Below are 19,658 nucleotides of genomic sequence, written 5' to 3' on the forward strand. Positions count from 1 at the left end.
TAATATAAGATATTAGTATATAAGATATTAGTTTAAAAAGGGTATTGGTATTTGAATGTGATTGCTATAAACCAGGAGGGGGAGATGTTCTCCTGAAAAGAAGTCCAGGAATTGAGGGAATTCTGAGATTTCCAACCCCTAAGTAATGATCATCTGAACCTTTTTTGCTCTCCTTCCAAGCAGGTTTAACGGTTTTGTCATTGGCCAGCCCACAATTGCTCTGAGCCTACCATGGATGCCATGGGAGTCTGCTGTCTTTGTGCTCCCATGCCTGTGACACAGGATATTAAAAGTTAGTATCAGTGAAATATCAACCAACAATTAACTATAAGGATAATCACTACTACTTCTATACCAGTGATCAAAAACAGAACTTTTTTTTCTAAATTTGTTATAGGTTCATCTGGAAAGTGACACTTACAATGTAAAGAGCAGCATTTCCTGATGGCATAAGGCAGCTACCGAACATTACCATGCAATTTAATTTAATTACATTTAATTGCTCACATGCTGCATAGAGAGACTACAATAGTCACTGTACAGCCATCAACATTAGTATTCGATAACAGCATAAAGTAATTGTTCCCATTTCTTGGCCAAGTCCATTGACAAATCCATTGACAAGTCCATTGACCTGATGCCAAGCATTTTGTGTGTCTTACTGGGCATCTTTCCAGAGCTCTTTGTGGGGCAGGACACTGACCCAGAGAGGCCTCAGTGTTCTCATCTCTTGGGAATCAGCTGTTTCTTAAATTTCATCATCTCACACAGCCTATTCTGCAATGGTACTTAGCTGGTTTGTGGTCTGATTTGGTGAATATTTCAAAGAACTTGAATTTTTGGAATATGAAGACACGTCCATGGGTAACAGGAAACTGACTGCCTTTATCTTGTCTCTAAAGAAAGCAGAATAAGGAGAAGATAAGTAAGACTTTTTAGTGAGCCTTTATATAAAACATTTATTACTTTTTCTAAGTCCCCAAATCTGCCTAAACTATTAAAAGCTCGTTTGAAACATATCATAATATATTTTGTTTAGTTATTCAGCAATAATGCAAAAAATAAATTGGAATGGGCCTTTTGATTAAGCCCGATGAAGAGTGCTGATAAAACTAGAATTTAAAACTATTGAGGGAAGATTATTCTCTTGATGTTTAAAGCTAAAGAATATCATATTGTCTCCGGCGAAGGGTCTTTCACATCGGAGCACTTCAGGTGAAACGAAGCAGAAATTTGAGGCAATTATTTTGTAATCCAGATCAATCTGCAGTTATAGATTTTGAATTAATGGAATATCCATCACACTTGAACAGTAAAGGGGAGAGAGGAGAGATGGCAGTGACTTGTGTCATCTGAGGGATTAAATTGTTCCATTTTGCCCACTCCTTTTCCCTCCAACAGTGTTATATAGAATCTCAACATAAATTAGGATACATCGCTATCAGGAAAAAGTCAAAAGAATGGTGTTTGAAATTATTGCCTTTTCTCCAATTTTGTCCTCTCTCTGTCTCTCTTTGTCTTAGATAAGGCCATCATTTCACTGAGTGGGGGGCATTAAGGGGAACACATCTGCTTCCTCCCTTGGGAGGAAGGCCAGTGGTTCCATATGTTGGGATCAATAAAATAATAACTGCTCTGCCATTTATAAGCACTCACTTGACTATCTCATTTATTCTTCACAAAAACTCTGAGGTAACTGCTATTATGATTCCTTTTTTTTTTTTTTTTACAGAAGAATAAACTATGGTACAAAACAGACTAATATCTTTTCTAAGGCCAATGATGCAGTTGAGATTTTAGCCATCAGATTCCAGAGGCTGCCTTCTTAACCATTTTGCTATAAGAAAAGGAAAGGATACAGTTGACCCTTGAACAACGCAGGGGTTAGGGGCACTCAGCCCTGGGGCTGTGGAAAATCTGTGCATAACTTTTGATTCCCTCCAAAGTTTAACTACTCCTAGCCTACTGTTGACTGGGGGCCTTACCAATAACATGAACAGTTGATTAACACATATTTTGTATGTTGTAGGAATTATATACTGTATTCTTACAATAAAATAGAGAAAAGAAAATGAAAGGCAATCATTAAGAAAATGTTCCTTAAGAAAATCATAAGGAAGAGAAAGGACATTTATAGTACTGTACTGTACTGATTGAAAAAATCCACATATAAGTGGACTGGTGCAGTTCAAACCTGTGTTGTGTGCAAGAGTCAACTGTGTATGTATTTAATGTGTCTGGTTTCTCCTATCTGCAAAATGAATAATATAGCATTTCTAATTAAATTGGCAATTAATTAATTAATTTTTATTAAAAATTAATTTGAGTATAGTTGACACACAATGTTACATTAGTTTCAGGTGGACAACATAGTGAGTCAACATTTCTATGCCTCATGCTATGCTCTATATGGATCCTTTCCCCTAATCTTTTCAAGCAGCTGAGCTTTTTTCTTAAAGGCAGAACATTAGATTCCTAAGTTTCTAGTTTCTCAGAAAATTCAGGAAAAATTAAAATTCTATCTCTGGTTTTTGGAGAACATTTGTTCTTAGAAATACTGACATTGGCATAATTCTGTAAAACACTTGGTATAATAATGAAAAGGTTCACAAGCAAATTAGGTACGATGTCTGACTGCTTCGAAAGGCAGTTCAAATAAATTGGTTCTTGATAAATCTTTGTAAAAATTTTTGAAAGCTATTAGAAAGTAAATGAATTTACAAAGAAATTAGAGGACTAATGTAAAGACATGTTACTTTACTAGTTAATCACCGAGGAAGTAAAAGACAAAATTAAAAAGCACTATAACAAATAAATACATGCTTCATTCTTCTCAACAGTTCTCTGCAATCGACTGGATTTTATGCCAACCCAGCTGTTGATTTCAAGCCATTACTGACTTTCTTGTTTTAACACAAACCTGCAATTGGCTCAGTCTTTCCCATTAAAGTAGATTCTAAATTACCAATGGATTGTGTTCTAAGTAGTTTATTCCTTGGCAGCTTGGAATTTGGAAAACATTTTGCTTCAGAAAAATAATACGTTATAAACTTTGGCTAGGCTCCCAAAAGATCACAGAAAATAATATGAATTGAAATGGGAAAATTAATAATACTGTATGTCTCAGCATTATAGGTCTGTGAGAATGTAATGGCTTAAGTGTAAAAAATAAAACATTATGATATGTGCACTGCACAATTTCAAAATAGGCAGACACAGACTGGAAAGATAGATGTGCATCAAAATCTATATGGTGGTTATTCAGACAGTGAAGTTATGGAAGATTTTCCTTTTTATACTTTTTTACTTTGAATATTGCATTTATACTTTGTAATTTGCAATTTTCTTTTTATAATGAATATTTATTTCCTTTATATAACTGGATATGTATATATGCTTCTGGATATATATATATATATGTATATGTGTACATATATATAATTTTTCAAAACAAAGGACATTCCTTCTTATGATGAACATTTAGTGCCTATATATATATATAGTGCATATATATATGCATTTTAAACAAAAGACACATCTCTGCCTTTCTTCCCTCTTCCCTCTTTGAAAACACATGGCCATTGGCACACAATGATTGGGTGTACAACTTTTGTTTCCATATCCCACATCTGCTCTGCCAATAAATCTTATGAGCTCCATCTTCAAAGTATATCCAGAAACCACACCCATCATTACTACCCTTGGCCAAGAAATGATCATCTCTTGCCTAGATCATTTTTTTTTTTTTAGCCTTAACCTTGGTCTTTTTATTTTCTGCATTGTTTTCCTACAGTCTTTCTAAAGCAGGACTCCCAACATGATCTTTTATCTTTATTTGTTTTTTTTTAACGAGAAGAGTATGTTACGTACCCAGTTCACTTGGGATAAATCCAGAATCATTGGAGGGGAGTGGAAGGTCACCCATGCTTTGCCTTCATCTTCCCCTGCTCTCTTGCTTGCTCACTCTGTTCCAGTCACACCAGCCTCCTTTCCCTTCCTCAAATACTGGTCATGCGCCCCTCAGCATCTCTTATATTTGCTGTCCTCTGTTCTTGGAAAGTTTTTCCCACCCAGAAATCCTCAGAATGCTTTCCCTTTTTACTCAGAGGTATTTCCTAGCCATGATATATACAATTTCAGCAATGCTTGCCCCTCTAACCCTTCCTTTTCCCTTTTAATTGGTTTAAAGTTCTCTTTCATACCTATCACCATCTAACATAAATGATACACTTTTATGTATTGTCCTATTTATGGATTATCATGTTACAAAGGAACATGCTCCCCATGGGCAGGGACTTTTGACAATTTTTTTTTTTTATTTTTTATTTTGCTGTATCCTCATGGCCTAGAATTCTGCCCAGCACGTGACACGCCTCCAGGATTATTTGTTGAACGAATGAATGAATGTAATGAAGGTATGAAAAAAAAATAGATCAAAAGGATAGAAACGAAACTCATGATAACACTTGCCCTTTGGCAGGACCAGGGAAGAGAGGATCTTTCTCTCTGTTAGTAACATTTTTTCTCCTTTTATATATAAAAATATCTGAAGAAAATGTGACAAAATTCTTGCACAGTTGTTTCTGAATATTTTTGCTTTTTAAAACTTTCCGAAAGACATTTTTTACTAGCTTTCCAATAATTACAGGACAAAGCACACACTCGTGAGCGTTGCCCGGAAGGCCTCTTAGGATGGCTTGTGCTCCCTCCTTCACCCTCATTCACTTGACTACTTTGGTTTTCCCCACAGTCATGCTTCCTTCTGTCTTCTTGTCTTTTCTGCGCTACCTGAGGTTATCTTTCCATTTTTCTCTGCCTGACTACATGCAGCTGTCCTTCATGACTCAGGCTGCTCTCTCCGTTCCTATAATAGAACTTTCTATGAGTGAATCACAATTTTCATCCTGTCTTGTAAAATCCAAATGAAACTGGCTCAGCCTTTGTGTCCTGCATCCTGTGGGAGGTCCTGCGCTCTTTCCAATATTGATGAGAATCCCTGCAGGCCTATCACTGGTTATCTCTCGATTTGATTTCCTGTCACTGCTGAACTTGATGACTCCTTTATTCTGTCCGCACCCCATTTGTCCCATTTTCTCTTCTTCATGAGAACCCAGGCCTCTTTTCTCCTCGAAGGAGACAAATGTGTAGAGACTCTCCTTAGAAAGTCAGGGCTTAACTGGGAATTGGAAGGTAGGGGTGCAGCGTGTGGGAGAGGGGATGTCATGCTCTAGCCTTGTAGAGGGGATAAGTTAGACTTGATAGTGACAGTTTTGCTCTGAGAGGGCCCTTGGCTCTACCCATTCCTAGGGTCACTGTCTAACCTTCTTCTTAAAGACTCCTTGCCCGTCTCTCAAATGTTTTCTCAAATCTCTCTTTCTCTCAGGCTGCCCTTACCTCCCTAAACACCAGCTCCTGGATTTTGAAGAACAAGTTCATTTTCTCTTTGCTTTGTCTCTTGGCCCTCTCGAGTTATGCCTTTTTTATACTGCCCAAAACCCATTCAGTCACTTCCCCCACAAGAACAGTCCTCTCTCAGGACTTCTGTGTTCAGTTCCTAAAATAAGTGTGTCTTTTCCCTGAGAAGCACTTTGTTAGAGTGATCAGTTCACTGGTGTGTCTTTGTCACTGAATGAAAGTTTCGAACATAACGTTTTGCTTTCGCTGAATCTTGTATCACTGGTGGTCAGCTCAGAGTACAGTCATTGGTCCTTGATGAGTAAGGGCAGCTTGATGAAGTGTTCTGCTCACAGAGGCATCTGTTAGAGTGCCATATGACCTCAAAAAAAATTTCTTTTGATCCCCTAAATGAACATAAGTGAGACGGAAATTATTGTGGCCTACGAGCCTATTTGGTTTTGTTTCTTCCCCTAGGTAAGACCTTGCTTATCCAAGGGAACGCCTGAGTACCCATCACAGCATGTGTCTATAACCTGGTTTGAGGCAGATGGTACATTACCTGGTTACATTACCAAAAACATGCTCAGGAGAAGCTCTTTGGTTACAACTAGGGCTGGTCAAAGAATCTGCTGCAAACATCTCTTCTTTATTGTCTTGCTTCTTAATTGAAGAACATGCCAGTGATTTAACTCTTCCCTGAGCTTCTAGAATTCCACTCTTTGGGTGTCTTTCCCTAGCCTTCCAGGGATCATTTGTAGCAAATGAGTGAATTGGCGAGGAAATAGAATAGCGTCTAACAATCATGACGTTGCCTGTGTAGGAGACATGAAATTTAAGTTTATGAAAGTTCTACCTTTCATGATGTCCACAAATGGCAAATTATATTAATAGTACTTCATTAAAATGAACTAAACAAAACTATTGCTTTTGATTCATTTTTTTTTCACATAAACTAGTCACTGATTTATTTGACAAATAATTGAGTGCCAGTCACGTGTCAGGCACTTTTTTATGAGGTAGAGATGGGGACACATACGAAACTCTTGCCTGCATAGAGCTTACCTTCTTGTGTGCAGACAGATGATAAACAAACCTTATGTGATAAAATACTTGAAAAGTCAAGTTAGACTGATAAAGACCAGGGGATAGAGACAGATGAGGGAGAGGTCTGGAAGCTATATAAATAGTGTGGTTGGCGAGAGCTTCGTGAGGATGCAGCATTAGAACAGAGACCTGGGCATGTAGAAATAATAAAACAATACTTTAAAATGGGAAGAACATGGATATTCTGGAGATGCCAATGCTGGACAGCTTTTCTCTCTCCTTCTAGAAGATTGTAGAAGAACCTGTTCATTATAGACCCTCATTACCTGAATGGCCACAAATAATTGAACTAGCTGCTGTTAACTGGCCTACACTTGTGTGTCTTCACCTTGGTTGGGATAGTCGCTATGAGGAAGCCTGTTGATTGAGAGACGAAAGCACAGAAGATCTGTGGAAAGAAGCAAAGGGTCGTTGCATGGAAAACTGGAGTGTTCCTGAGAGAGATGGAGAGATTTATGACCTTGTTTCTGAGGGCTTTCAATTCAATTTCTGTCTATAAGTGTCTTCCAATAAACTCTTTTCTTGACGTGAATCAAGTCTTCTCTGTTCCTTGTAACTCAGGCACTTTGATTAAAAGAGCTTTATTTTAGGGAGTTTAGTTTGTCTGAATCCCTGTGACACTGTACTAATGTTGACCACACATCCAGTTCTTACCCAGGGGGCGAAGAAGCCTGACTTCATGGGTTGGTTTTTCATTTTCTGGAGCACTTAAGAAATGTTTGCCGAATCTTTTATCTTTCTGGTCACAGCTCTGGCATGAACTAGCATGGATGTTTAAGAAAGGCCTGCATCATGTTTGGGTTTTAAGAGTGCTAGAAGCACAATTATTTCTTAAGTTTGCTGCCCGCAGCTGCCGAATGCAGATAGCAGATTATTAAAGCCATTGCAAAACGTGGAGGCTGCCTTGGCTTTTTATGGTTTGGAAGAGCAGAAGATCAGCTTTTAGGCAAGAGTTTGGAGCAGAGGGAAGTGTTTTAAGTTCAAATCTCTCTGAAGTGATTATAACTGCATGCAAATGCTGTTTCTAAATTATCTTTAAACATTACTTTGGCCATGATCTCTCTCTCTCTCTCTGTATATATATGTATGTGTGTAGATATATATATATCTATCTCCCCAAGCAGCTGTATTCCTGGGCTGTAGCATTGCTCTGTGCCCTCAGGTGAATGATGGGTAGGCTTCTCCACTCGTAAAATCTCATTTTGTCTCACCACACATATCACACAATCAACAAAAAGCTTTAATTCCAAGTGATTCTCTTCCAGGTCCTCTTTAATTGTTCCCTTTCTTAAAGAGACTCACATTTCTGATCTCATATTGTCCCTTCTCAAAGAATAGGTTTATATTCTTCTGTTGTCAAAGGATGGGGCAAGATGCTTAACCTCTGGGCCTTATATCCTCAACTGTAAAATAAGGAGATGATCTCAAAAGTCCCTCTCTAGCGGCAAATGTCTATGATTCAGTTTTAAGTATGAACGTCAATGGATATTGGCAATGTCTTATTAAAACTGTTGATAAAAAACTTATGCCAAGGTCAAATAACATTTTTCTGGCATATCCAATGATATTAAGGTAACTATTCCCAAGTGACTCCTGTTGAGTCTTACTTGTGTTTTCTCGTTTAGTGCTCTCAACAGCCAGAGGAGACAGATTTGATCACTATCTCCATTTTACAGATGAGGCGAGTGATCGTGAAAGCATGTTACATTCATAGGATCACAGAACTTTACAGTTAGAATAGGCCTGGGAAAGCATCTCATCTAATCCATTCATTTTTACATGAGGATGCTAAGGTCAGGAATTTTCTATGTGCTACTCAGCATTGACCAACTATTACAAAACTGGGACTGCAACCCAGTGTTCTCATGTTCAGGCCAATGTTCTTCATACTTATGTCACTTACTTTAGTAATAGTACATCACACATAAAACATAGATAAATACATGTAAAGTAACTTAACTGGGCTTCCAAGCACAAATTTAAATCATGTCTCTTTCTGTGTTTAACTAGTAACAATTAAAAAGAGTTCCCCCAATTTTACCAGTTTCTCACTCGTCATTTTTAAACTTAGTGCTAACATTCTTATTGGGAGTTACCATCCATATGCTGAAGAAGTATGATATCAATTGTGTGTTTAGCTCTTATTAATAGTCTAAACTCTCCTAAGCTTGATGGCATTCAGGCCCTGGGAGCTTAAAGGGTAATACTCTTTGTTCTTTGAATGGTGTAATTGTTGTTGTAAAATAGCCACAAGATATACTAAGACTCAACTTATTTTTTTATTAGAATAGCATCATAGAAAATATATTTGATGGAGTGTCATCTACCTTTGGAGTAAGGCAATGGTTTTCAACTGGAGGAAATTTTGTCCTTCAGGCAACATTTGGAATGTCTGAAGACAGTTTTGATGGTCATGACTGGAGGGTGAGAGGCACGTACTCCTGGCATTTGGTATTGAGAAGCCAGAAAAGCTGCTAAACATCCTACAATATCCAGGACAGACCCATATAAATACAGAGCTTGTTAGTACAAAACGTCCAAGATTGCAGAGGTTGAGGAACTTTAGGGTAAGGATGTATTACAAATATCCATATTTTTCTTTTCTTTTTTTTTTTAACCAGGAGAAAGTCTAACCTCCTTGTCAATTACTCTTTTAGTTTTATTAAATAACCAGCAGACAGAACTACTGAGATCCAGAGTTGCACTTGACAAAAACGGAAAAAGTCCTGATTGAAATCTCTTCCCAGCTTTGAAATGTAGGGCATGCTAGAGAGAGACCTCTTGAACAGAGAAAAACAGCTGGCAAATAAGACATGTTCCCCTGCCAAGCTGTTCAGAACCTCTAAAAGGCATTGCCTGAAGCCTTTGACAGGATTAAGAGATTTGAGTATTTAATTACGTACATCAATTTTATTTGAATATGCTCGTGTAAGCAAGCACTGATCATTTAAATGCAGAACGTAGTTTTCGCCCTGCTGATTTCTGATTTCGTGTACTCTTCACAGTCAAAATACTTTTCCCATAAAAGGTGAGTTGATTTTTAGAATGTATCAGACACTGACCCTGTGTCTTGAAATCTTGTATAGAAGATTGAATTATGGGCAACACAGATTCACACAGGGCAGGAAGTTTCTTTGTAAAACATGGATAAGAAACAACATCTGCCATTTGTTGTATGCTTGCCAGGTGTTAAATTAAGCACTTAGTCTATTATTGCAGTGAGAAATGTACTATAACCATGTGAGGTAAGTACTCTAACACTTTCAGATGTAGAAAACAAAGGTGAAAGATTTCTCCTGAGTATCTCTCAGTCAAGTGGATAATGAATGACAAATCACTTGCAACTATATTTGTCTGACTGTAATAACCATACCCTGAACTTTTGTGCAATTTTATAACTTAATAAGTGAGCATGGTATTTGACACATACCCATTCAGTGTTCTCTGATGTGACATTTAAATGCTTGAGGTCCAGAAGGAAAAAAACACATTGTTTTTCATGTGACTGATTTTCACAAACCTGCCATTCCTACCTTTCCAGGAAGATCTGGAAATAGTTTTTGATGTTGCTAAACTATGTTGCTTGAAGATGCTTACAATTTTTTCCCCTAGGGATTTAAATGTAATCTACCAGGAGAAAAAGGATGGAACTCACCACTGCCAATGCCAACTTCTGCAGCTATGTGAGAAGCAAAATAAACCTAATGTTTAGGAGAACTTTGCAAAGATGGGCACAGCCCAGAAGAGCTAAGGACATTCGGTACCTTGATGTTCATGCACAGCTGGTGCCGCATCAATGGAAACACCACCGTGAAGGATTGCTGGAGATTTTTCAGATGCTTTTTTGAGGTTACCAAGGTCTGTGACTTCCTCTTCCCTTTCATCTCCTGATTCTCCACCAGGACCCAGGGTTCTCTGACTACTTGAAGTCAGCTTCATCCGGAGGACTTGATTCTCTTTCTCCAACTTGTTGATCTGTGCCTGCATTTCCTGGATAATTCCTATGAACTGGATGTTAGCTTCCATTTGCCCCTTCTCAGGTGGCTCTGGTTTGCTCCTCTGAGGAGGCAGGTCACCTTTTGTTCTTGAACCAAATGCATAGTCTACTCAGCAGGACTGGTCGACCCCACCCATAAACCTTCCTGAACAACAGATGTCACTCTTCTCTGGGCCGTCTTTCAGCACCTGGGGAGTTAGACTGTCAGGGAGGTAAAGGATCTCCATGACTTATTCATTCTGGGGTTTGTTTTTCAGGACAGAGCTTTCCTTTGTATCTTTCATTTCATATCAATCCACAGTTCTAGAATATTGCTTTGTGTCTGAAGAGAAGAGAGCATTCCAAAAATTTCCAGGGAGGAATAGAGTTTCTTGTTTCTGTCATGAACTCACCTCATTCCTACCAACCACTCAGTTTTCTCTCTGTTACTACTTCTGGAATCAAATGTTTTATAGAATCACCAACTGTCATTAGTACTTGAAAACTGGCACCTAAGAATTATGCCTTGTCTTTTCTATAAGTATGTCATAATTCTGTACTTTGGGGCTAAATTATTAATCTTGACACCTGTTGATTGAGGGTAACAGCAATCAGAGGGGACATATGATTGCAGTGAGGTTATTATAAAAGATAATTATACCTAAATCCCTCAAGATAAGGTCAAGGATCATACAATCACTTTTCAGTATCTTGTAAGCATTTTTGCTATTATTTGGTTTTAGGATGTTTGCTTGGGCAAAGGTTGCCCGGTGATATTTTGGGAAGGTAAGAAGATATAGTTTGAATATTAATCTTGAATGAGAAGGACATGGAACAATTAATAGCTTTCATTACCTATTTCCTGAAGAGGTTTCTTTGATGGGAATCAAAAGTATGAATCTTAAAGAGCATATGCTCTGATAGCAGTATCTATTTGGAAATTCAATTAATGTTTAAAGATAGGCACTTCTGCAATAAGGTAAAAATGATTAGAAAATTCTTCATGGTGATAGTTTTCCCTGCACATTCATTTCCTTCTGTTTTCTGTATATATTGATTTTTTTTTTTTTTTGCCTAGCTAAATAAATATTTGTTGATTGATCCAAGGCTGCAGTATGAGGGAGTTATTGGAGAAAGTCTTATTCCCTTTTTATGTATACACATTTTTATATATATTTAAATCTTGGGATGTGCTTATTAAAAAATCAGTCTAAAAATAATAAGGCTGTTTATACTACTTCTATTTGTATTTAAATGAATTTCAGTAAACATTTCTGTGCCAGGCACTCTGCAAGCTGTAGCGATGGGCTGTGGAAATACGGAATTTGGATTTTAAAGGTTATCAGTCGAACCACCTATCAGATGTTCTAATCTGTTCCAAAGCATCTCAGTAATGGATTATTGACCCTATATTTGAGTATTTCCCCTTTAGGAGGATCCCCTTCCTACGAAGGTAAGCTATTTACTTCTTAACTAAAATTATCCACAATGAGCAAAAATTGGCCTCTATATAGTTTGTTTCTCATTCTTCTCTTTGGAGAGGTTATGTAACACATCCAATCCTTGTTTTAATGAAAATTCTTGTTCCATCATGTTCTAATGAGTGTTTATTCTCCAGAATAAACATCCCCAATTCCTTCAGCTGTTTGTGATCTAATGTGGGATCAAGGGCCTTAAGTCCATCATAGACACTCTTTCAAACATGTTTCCACTTGTTGATAAGCCTCTTGAATTAGGATGTCAGGCCTAAATGCATTCTCCTGAAGGATCGGAATAACCCAGAGTACACCGCTCTAGCTTCTGTAAAGTGGTTTTGGAAAAAATTCCATGAAAGTGGGAAGTAAAAATCATTTTTGGAATTACATCCAGCACAACAGAACAAGACATAAAAATAACTTGTATAACTGTTGGAAATGACAAGATAGCTATCATTATTTACAGACAATTTGATTGTATATCTAGAAAGTTCAAGGAAAATAATCAAAAATTTTATTTTGTAATTTACCCTATGTTGCAAAATAAACATTTAAAAATCAATAGTCTTCCTAAAAACTATTAATAACTGTATAGAAAAAAATTATTGAGAAGTATTCTGCTGCCAATAGGTCCCTATATATAAAAATTCAGAAATGATCTTTTAAAAAGTTTGTAAGATTTATAATGAAGAAAAATCTAGCATTTTACAGACATAGAGAACTTGAGACAATAGAGATTATGATCCCGGTGAGAGGATTATATATTTTAAAGAAGTCTTAATTTATTTCTAATTTATAGATTTAATGGAAGCCCAATCAAAATCTCTGTGGGACTTAAAAAAAAAAAGAAATTGATGAACCCATTCTAAGGATCATCTGGAGACAATAGTTTTGAAGTATGTGAAAATAAAGACTATTTGTTGGGTCCTTGCCTTATTAAATTTTTCAATATAGTCTGAAGTTCTAAAAGCAAAAACAGTGAACATCAGTGAATTTGCAGACAGGAAGTTACAGACAATTCCTAGAAGAAACACAAATGGGAAAAAATGTGAAAAAAGCCCAACATCACTAGTAATTTTATAAATTAAAACAGTGAAATACTTTTTTTTTTTTGTAGGGGCCTAACAAGTTAGCAAAGATTTTGAAAAGTGAATAAAATTAATGCAAAACTATTAATAATTTTTTATTGACACTTACCAACTGAGAATACTTATTGATAGGTTTCTTTTTGATAAACAATTTAACAGTAAGTGATAAGGATATTTTAAAAGTTTTTAACTGTTGACTTTTAAATTCTACCTTCTAGACTCTACCTAAGAAAGTAATTACATTTAAAGATTTTATAAAAGGATGCTTATTGCACACTAATAGCAAAACCTTGGAAATATCTAAATGTTCAACAAAGGAGAACAAATAAATAAAATATGGAATAGTCATAAAACAGAATAGTATACTGAACCTGAAAACGTTGAGTGAAAAAGTAACATATCCAACTGTATATAGAGTAAAATCAATACCATATAAAATGGATTGGAAACACCCCAAAAGGAAAATGATTCCTATTTCTGGTAAGATTTTGGATGATTTTTATTTATCCCTGTATGCTATTTGAATTAAAAAAAATATATAGTTACATGAAAGACTTCCATAAGGAAAAAATTAAGTAATGAAAGGAAAATAGAAATATGAAAGAAATTTAATAAAATGAACCAACATCACATTTTCTTGGGATTCTTTTTTTTTTTTAATTTTTGATTAAGTCAAATGGCTGTAAGAACTGGACTTTCCCTCACCAAACTAGTTTTGGTCTTTAATAGTTGTCACTAATTTTGAAATTTGATATATGAGTGAAAGCTATCTAGAATTGGTACCTTTTTATGTAAATGCTAGGACTGGTGGTTCTATAATTATTTGTGATTTATTTTCAAGTAATAATCCAGGCAGTAAATTGGCTTGAGGATCCAGTCTGAAGAATGGCAGAGCAGGTGATTGTTGGCGTGTGGAAAAACTATGGCCACCACCACCATGACTCCTTGATGGGGTTTTTGATCTTTCTCTTGAACTAGGAAAATCAAGACTCTGGGCCTTATTTCTAGAGCAGGAGTCCTCAGACCCATCAGCATCACCTGGGAGTGCTTGCTTAAAATGCAGGTCTACTGGTCCAACCCTATACCTGTTGTAGACTCTCCTGCAGTAAACTTGGTAAATTGTGTCATAAGAAGCTTCCTGGGAGCAATTATAAAGTTTCTGGTAGCCACATTTAAAAAGTAAAAGAAACAGATTAAATTAACGTTAATATGTTTTATTTAACACAACAGATCCGGAATATTACCATTTCAATATGCAAATAAATATTCAAGTTGCTAGTGAGATATTTTACATGGTGTTGCTCTTGCTAAGTCTTTAAAATCAAATGTGCATTTTACACCTATAGCCCATCATAATTCAGACACTAAATTTTCATTGGAAGTATTTGATCTGTATTCAGATTTATAAAATTGGTATTTGAAAAAGTGGATTTGCACACCCAAGTAGATCCAAACATACTTAAACGCACTTGGGTATCAGTCAGTCCTCTGCACAGTAGACTCCAGTGGTCCTCCAGTGCAGTGGGAATAAAGGGCAACTTCCCACAGTGACGCCCAAGGTCTTAGCCCTTTGGTCTTTGGTTCTGCCCTGATTTCATCTGCCACTCTCTTTGCTCCAACACTCTAATCCAGCCTGGTCACCCTGGCCTTCTAGGTTCCATAAACACTCCAGACACATTCCTGCCTCAGGACCCTGGTCTCGCTGTCCCCGTGATTGAGAGAGCTTCTCCCCAGATATGCACATAGTTAATTCCCTCATCTTCCATATCAGCTAATAAACCACTCCCCTCCAGCTTCCAGCATGAGTCCGCATGGTGGGAATGCTGTAGATCTGTGGCTTTTCCTACATCTGAGGGCAAAGTTTAGGAAAGGAGATGAGCTGCATTAGGATGTCTGCTTTCCAGACAACAGAGTTGGCGCCGAGTACTTTCCTTCTATCCTCCTTGAGTAAATGATGACACAGCATGTCTTTTTTTCTGGACATAAAATCATGCCTTGCTAGAATATGGTGCGTAGGGCTGACGTGGCTTCCTTAATCTGTCAGTGACAGTGGATGAGCAAGGTCAGATTAGAACTCATTACCACTAGACCACACGTCCTATGTGGAGACACCCGATTGCCTTCCCCTCTAAGACATAAAAGAAAATGTCACTTATGTGAAATCCTATGTCTCACTTTTCAGGCAGGCATATATCCTGCTGTTATACATTATTTAAACAGTGGCTGAGAAATTCTACTTTTGCAGGATCTGCTGAGAATTCACCTTGACCTTGAACTTGATATGTAGCTATTGTCAGAGTGATTTCCCAGTGACTGGAAGCATCTGGTGTTGCAATGAGCCCAGACTCAGGAGCCGATTTGACAGTCTGCCATCTCCCCGTTGTTTTGACGTTTGAGTACCGCATAGTGGTAGAGTAACCATGTGGAAAGGAAGGAGGAGATGAGAAGTTTCTGATGGGCACAGCATCCATAAAATGCTGATAAGTCTCTGAGAGGGATGTTTGTGAGCATGAGGAGACTGCCATGGAGACCCGTATGGGAAGGAACATTCACCATCTGACAGGAGACTGCTGACCTGTGGTGGGTCTCTAATGAGCATAAGAATTTCAGGGTTTCCCTGAGACTGGCATGTGTGCAAAGAATTTGCACTGATATAATGGACAGGGTGAAATCATGGGTCCTAAGGTCCTAACTTCTGCTCTGTCACTAACTCATTATTAAATCTTATTCACAAAATATGGGCATTGCAGAAATTATAACTCAAATGCCTTACACAGAGAGGAAGGTAAAGTCAATGAATGAGGATGCCAAGTTCAGCAACTACTCACCTCCAGACATTGTTGCCATGAAGGAATGCTGTGCTCTAGTTCGTTGGACTTTCCCCAAAAAGCTGGGAATCCAGATTTTATATGAGAGCTCCACATTTTTAAAGCTGGACAACTAATTCAACCTTTCAAATATACCGTGAAGCCCCAACAAAACGCATTAGAGGGAATGAATAGATTCTCTCGGTTCCCAATGTGTGCAAACAAAGTCCTTCCTTTTTCCCATGAGAAATTAAGGACAAGAAAAGTAATATAGCTGTCCAAGATCAACTTGCTTTAACAAACGTTTACTGAGCACCAGGTGTAAGCCTCCAGGCAAGATAACCTGTAAAGATCTTTACTAGATAAAATTTCACTATAAGACCAAGCCATTCCTTTTTTTTTTTTTTTTTTTTTCCCTGAGCCTGTATTTATACCTGTAAATGAAACAGAGAGAATTATCTCCACAGGTAACTGTGAAGAGCAAATGACTTTGTAATAAGTGCTTTGAAATGAATTAGTTTCAAATAAGTGTTAGTTGAATAACATCAAATGTTAAAATTAAAAATTGCTGGTTGATCCTTCTTTTTGCCATCCAGCATCAGCCTTGCAGGGAGAGGGCTTTGGAGGTGAGGAGGGGGATGGGAAGGCAGAGGAGAGGAAGGGAAGAGAGTCTGGTCTGCTGCAAGCTTTGCAAGCTTTATGCAAGCTTCATACCTCTGTCACCGTCAGCAAGTTATTCCTTTCTGCTGAGCCACGATATTTTTACTTTCTGAAAATCCCCTTGTCACTTATGGGTCACTTGGGAGGAATCGACATCTTTACTGTATGAAGTCTTTATTATGATGTTTATTCAGATCCCCTTTTAAGTACTTCCATGGGGTTTCTTAGTTCTATCCATTGGAGTCTTGCATTTATTTTATTATGCAATACTTGCATTATCGTGTAGCTCTAAGTATTTTGTCATTTCTATTGTTACCATCCCATGCATTCACTCAAGAAATATTTACTTACTACTTATCATGTGCCAAGCCCTGCGCAAAGCACTGGACGTTTGCTAAAACACAAGACGAACGCGACTCCCTACCTGAGTGGAATTTATATTCTAATCAGGCCGAGAGCAAAGAAACACGATAAATAGGCCAACTGTAAATCACATTAGAAGGCATGTGGCTATGGAGAAAAATAGAGCAGGGGGAAGGCACACGGAATGCCACGTGAGGGCAGTGAGAGTTCGATTTTAAATTCATTTTAAACGCTGAGCAGCTAGGGAAGGTGTCACTGGGAAGGTGACCTGAGGAAGGGAGGGAGAACACTGATGAGAAAGTAGCGTGTCTGGCATAGTGAGTGGAAAGAACACAGGCAATGACAGCCGTATTCCTGCCGTATGTGCCGGCATCACAGAGCCTAGTGCCGTGGGAACAGATGGGAAATGGGAGAAAGTACTAGAAAGAGGCAGGAAGGTAAAGGGGGAGACAGTGGGCTACTGTGAGGACTTCGGGTTACTTTTCCAAATGATAAATTTATGAACCCCAAATTATTGATATATTTGGACTCATTTCTACTTAATTCTCTACTTGCAATTCTTTTTTCCCTTGGCCTCCTTTTCTTCCTTTACCTCTGTCATCAGATGGCTTAATAAAACCGCCTTTATATCGCACAGACAGAAAAGAACACAGCCTCCGAAAGCAGTCTCTGGGGTTGAGTTCTGGCTTCCCCACTTTTTAGCAGTAGGACCCTGGGTCAGTCACTTCTCTGTGCCCTCGGCTGCCTACCTGGGAGAAATGGTGACTAGAAGCATGGCTCTGGTCCCCTCTCGTGGCTGGTTGTGAGGGTGGCGTGGGGCACTTGAGCAGTAGCTAGTGCATAGCAAGTCCTCAAAACCTGTTTGTTATTCTTCTGCTGGTTTGAGAGCTACGTATTGGTTGTATTTCTATTCCTTTAACATGTGTATACACTGTTAATTTTTGAACACACATATTTTTTAATAACGTGGAAAGTTATTTGATATTTCTTCCTCTTCTTGACCACCACAAAACCTAACATTCTTTACCCTCCCCTTAAACTTTTCTTATTTGTGATTGTTATTTAGAATTTGGTTTCAAAAAACATGCTTTTTTTGGCCGTCATCAGATTACTAAGTTTAGCAATATATTGTGATTCTTTTCTGGACTTGTCCTGTGTTTTCCCTGGGTTCCTCTTTCTTCTTGATTTAGTGCATTTTTTTTTTCACCAGTTTTTTTTTTTTTTTTTAAATGAGGGTCTTTGGGCATTTGAACTCTGCTTTTATAACTAGATAGGCTTTTATTTTGTTTTAACTTGTGAATAAGGTTTTAGCAGGATATAAAATTCTATAATACCTATAAGGTTTCCTGAAAGTTCTCAGACCTCATTGGACATCCCACTGACTTTTTAAAAAAAATGCCATCTATCAACTACAAGATCACGAAATGGTTCTGAGCACTGTAGTGGAGAGAGGCAGGTGTAAGGATGTCAATATTCAGGATTTCTCCGGTTGTGTTTCCACTTCGTTTGTGTTGGTTGTTGTTGATGGAATCAGATAGTGTAAACATTGTAGCTTGGGTAACACCCTTCCTCCTATGAAGGAATATGGGCAGTATTTGTTCTCTGTGTTGATTCACCTTTTATTTCTCCAGTAACATTGCACTTTTGAAAGTATCTGTATTTGTATGGACTCTGAATAAAAGGAATTTATATGTTCAGAAGAAAAAAGATAGTATTTTGAATACATAATTTGATTGCCTTTTGGCCTCTTCTGCTAGTAAATATGCTGTAAATTTAATTCTCATTCCTCTGTAAGTAATTTTTCTATTTTCCCTGGCAATGTGTACATGGCCTTTATAATCCTTGGTTTTCTATGTTTCACTATTTTTATCACTACTTATCCTGCTTCTGATTCATAGTGACTTCTGATCTGTTCGCAGGTCTGTTGCTAGGAGTAAATAAAATAACCAGGCCCCTGCTTACCTCTCACTGTTCATCTTCATGTCACCCTTCCCTCACTCACCACATTCCCACCACACAGACCTTTCTTAGATGTCTAAAGGTCCTCCACTCTTAGAGTCTTGACCCATCTTATTGGTTTTGGCCTGAAAACTCCCTTCTACATCTCCTGAAGCCTCCTATTTACCCTTCATGTCCCAGGTTAAGTACCCCTTCCTTGGAGATGCCTACTCTGAATCCCCTGACCAGCTTAGAGACCTGAGCACATTCTCTCAGGGAGCTCCACACACTTCCCCTGGAGCTTGTGTCAAAATACTAAGAAAAAAATTATTCCTTGTATATCTGCCTCTTCCTCTATATTCTAAGCTCCATGAAGACGGGGGCTGGGCTTAACATCTTCCCACAGCTCCCCAGTACCGGACTTGTGGCAGAGTCTTGTGCTTCCCAGAAGCAGATGTCAAGACAGGGTTAGACATGCAAGAGATTGCTTAGGGGAAATGCTGTGAAGGATAAAGGGGAGAGGGGGCAGAAACCGGTAGAGAGAATCAGGGAGAAGGGGAAAGGAAGGGTTGAATAGGAAGAGTGTCAGACTGCAGCACCATTTTGAGAAAATCTGGACCAGGCCAGTGTGAGGTTCTCAAGCAAAAGTTGCTCCTTACAGAAATCCTGTACTGGGCAAGAATCTCCAGCACTGGTCCCCCCGCAACCCCGCCGCCGCTGGGCTCAGCATTGACTGGGAACAGTCCAGAGAAGTGGAGCTTGGACATGTTTGCCACAGCAGATCTGGAGCTGTGGCAGCTCAGCTGGGAGTGCCAGGCAACAATGGTCCCACAAAAGGTTCTCTCGAGGG

The 19,658-nt window shown here is 38.2% G+C and overlaps 1 protein-coding gene across 1 annotated transcript; it reads right to left on the bottom strand.

The window, feature by feature from the left end:
• Nucleotides 1–772: 772 nt before the first annotated feature.
• On the bottom strand, nucleotides 773–10,527 carry CCDC195 (coiled-coil domain containing 195). Its single transcript, XM_045867869.1, has 3 exons — nucleotides 10,266–10,527; nucleotides 5,957–6,209; nucleotides 773–896 (listed from the first exon to the last, which is right to left on the bottom strand). The coding sequence occupies exons 1-3, from the start codon at nucleotides 10,525–10,527 to the stop codon at nucleotides 773–775; spliced, it is 639 nt and encodes a 212-aa protein (XP_045723825.1).
• Nucleotides 10,528–19,658: the final 9,131 nt, after the last annotated feature.

Source organism: Mirounga angustirostris, unplaced genomic scaffold, assembly GCF_029215605.1.
Source record: "Mirounga angustirostris isolate CCGP_5_RB_7025 unplaced genomic scaffold, mMirAng1.0.hap1 SCAF_3, whole genome shotgun sequence".
In the NCBI taxonomy this organism is placed as follows: Eukaryota; Metazoa; Chordata; class Mammalia; order Carnivora; family Phocidae; genus Mirounga; species Mirounga angustirostris.

Coding starts and splice junctions, on each gene's coding strand:
- CCDC195 (XM_045867869.1), bottom strand. CDS start 10,527: ATGGAAGCTAACATCCAGTTCATAGGAATTATCCAGGAAATGCAGGCA. Junction 6,210..10,265: donor AGCTGTGCATGAACATCAAG/GTACCGAATGTC, acceptor TCTCCTACACAG/GCAACGTCATGATTGTTAGA. Junction 897..5,956: donor GTTTTTGGTAATGTAACCAG/GTAATGTACCAT, acceptor TGCTTTCTTTAG/AGACAAGATAAAGGCAGTCA.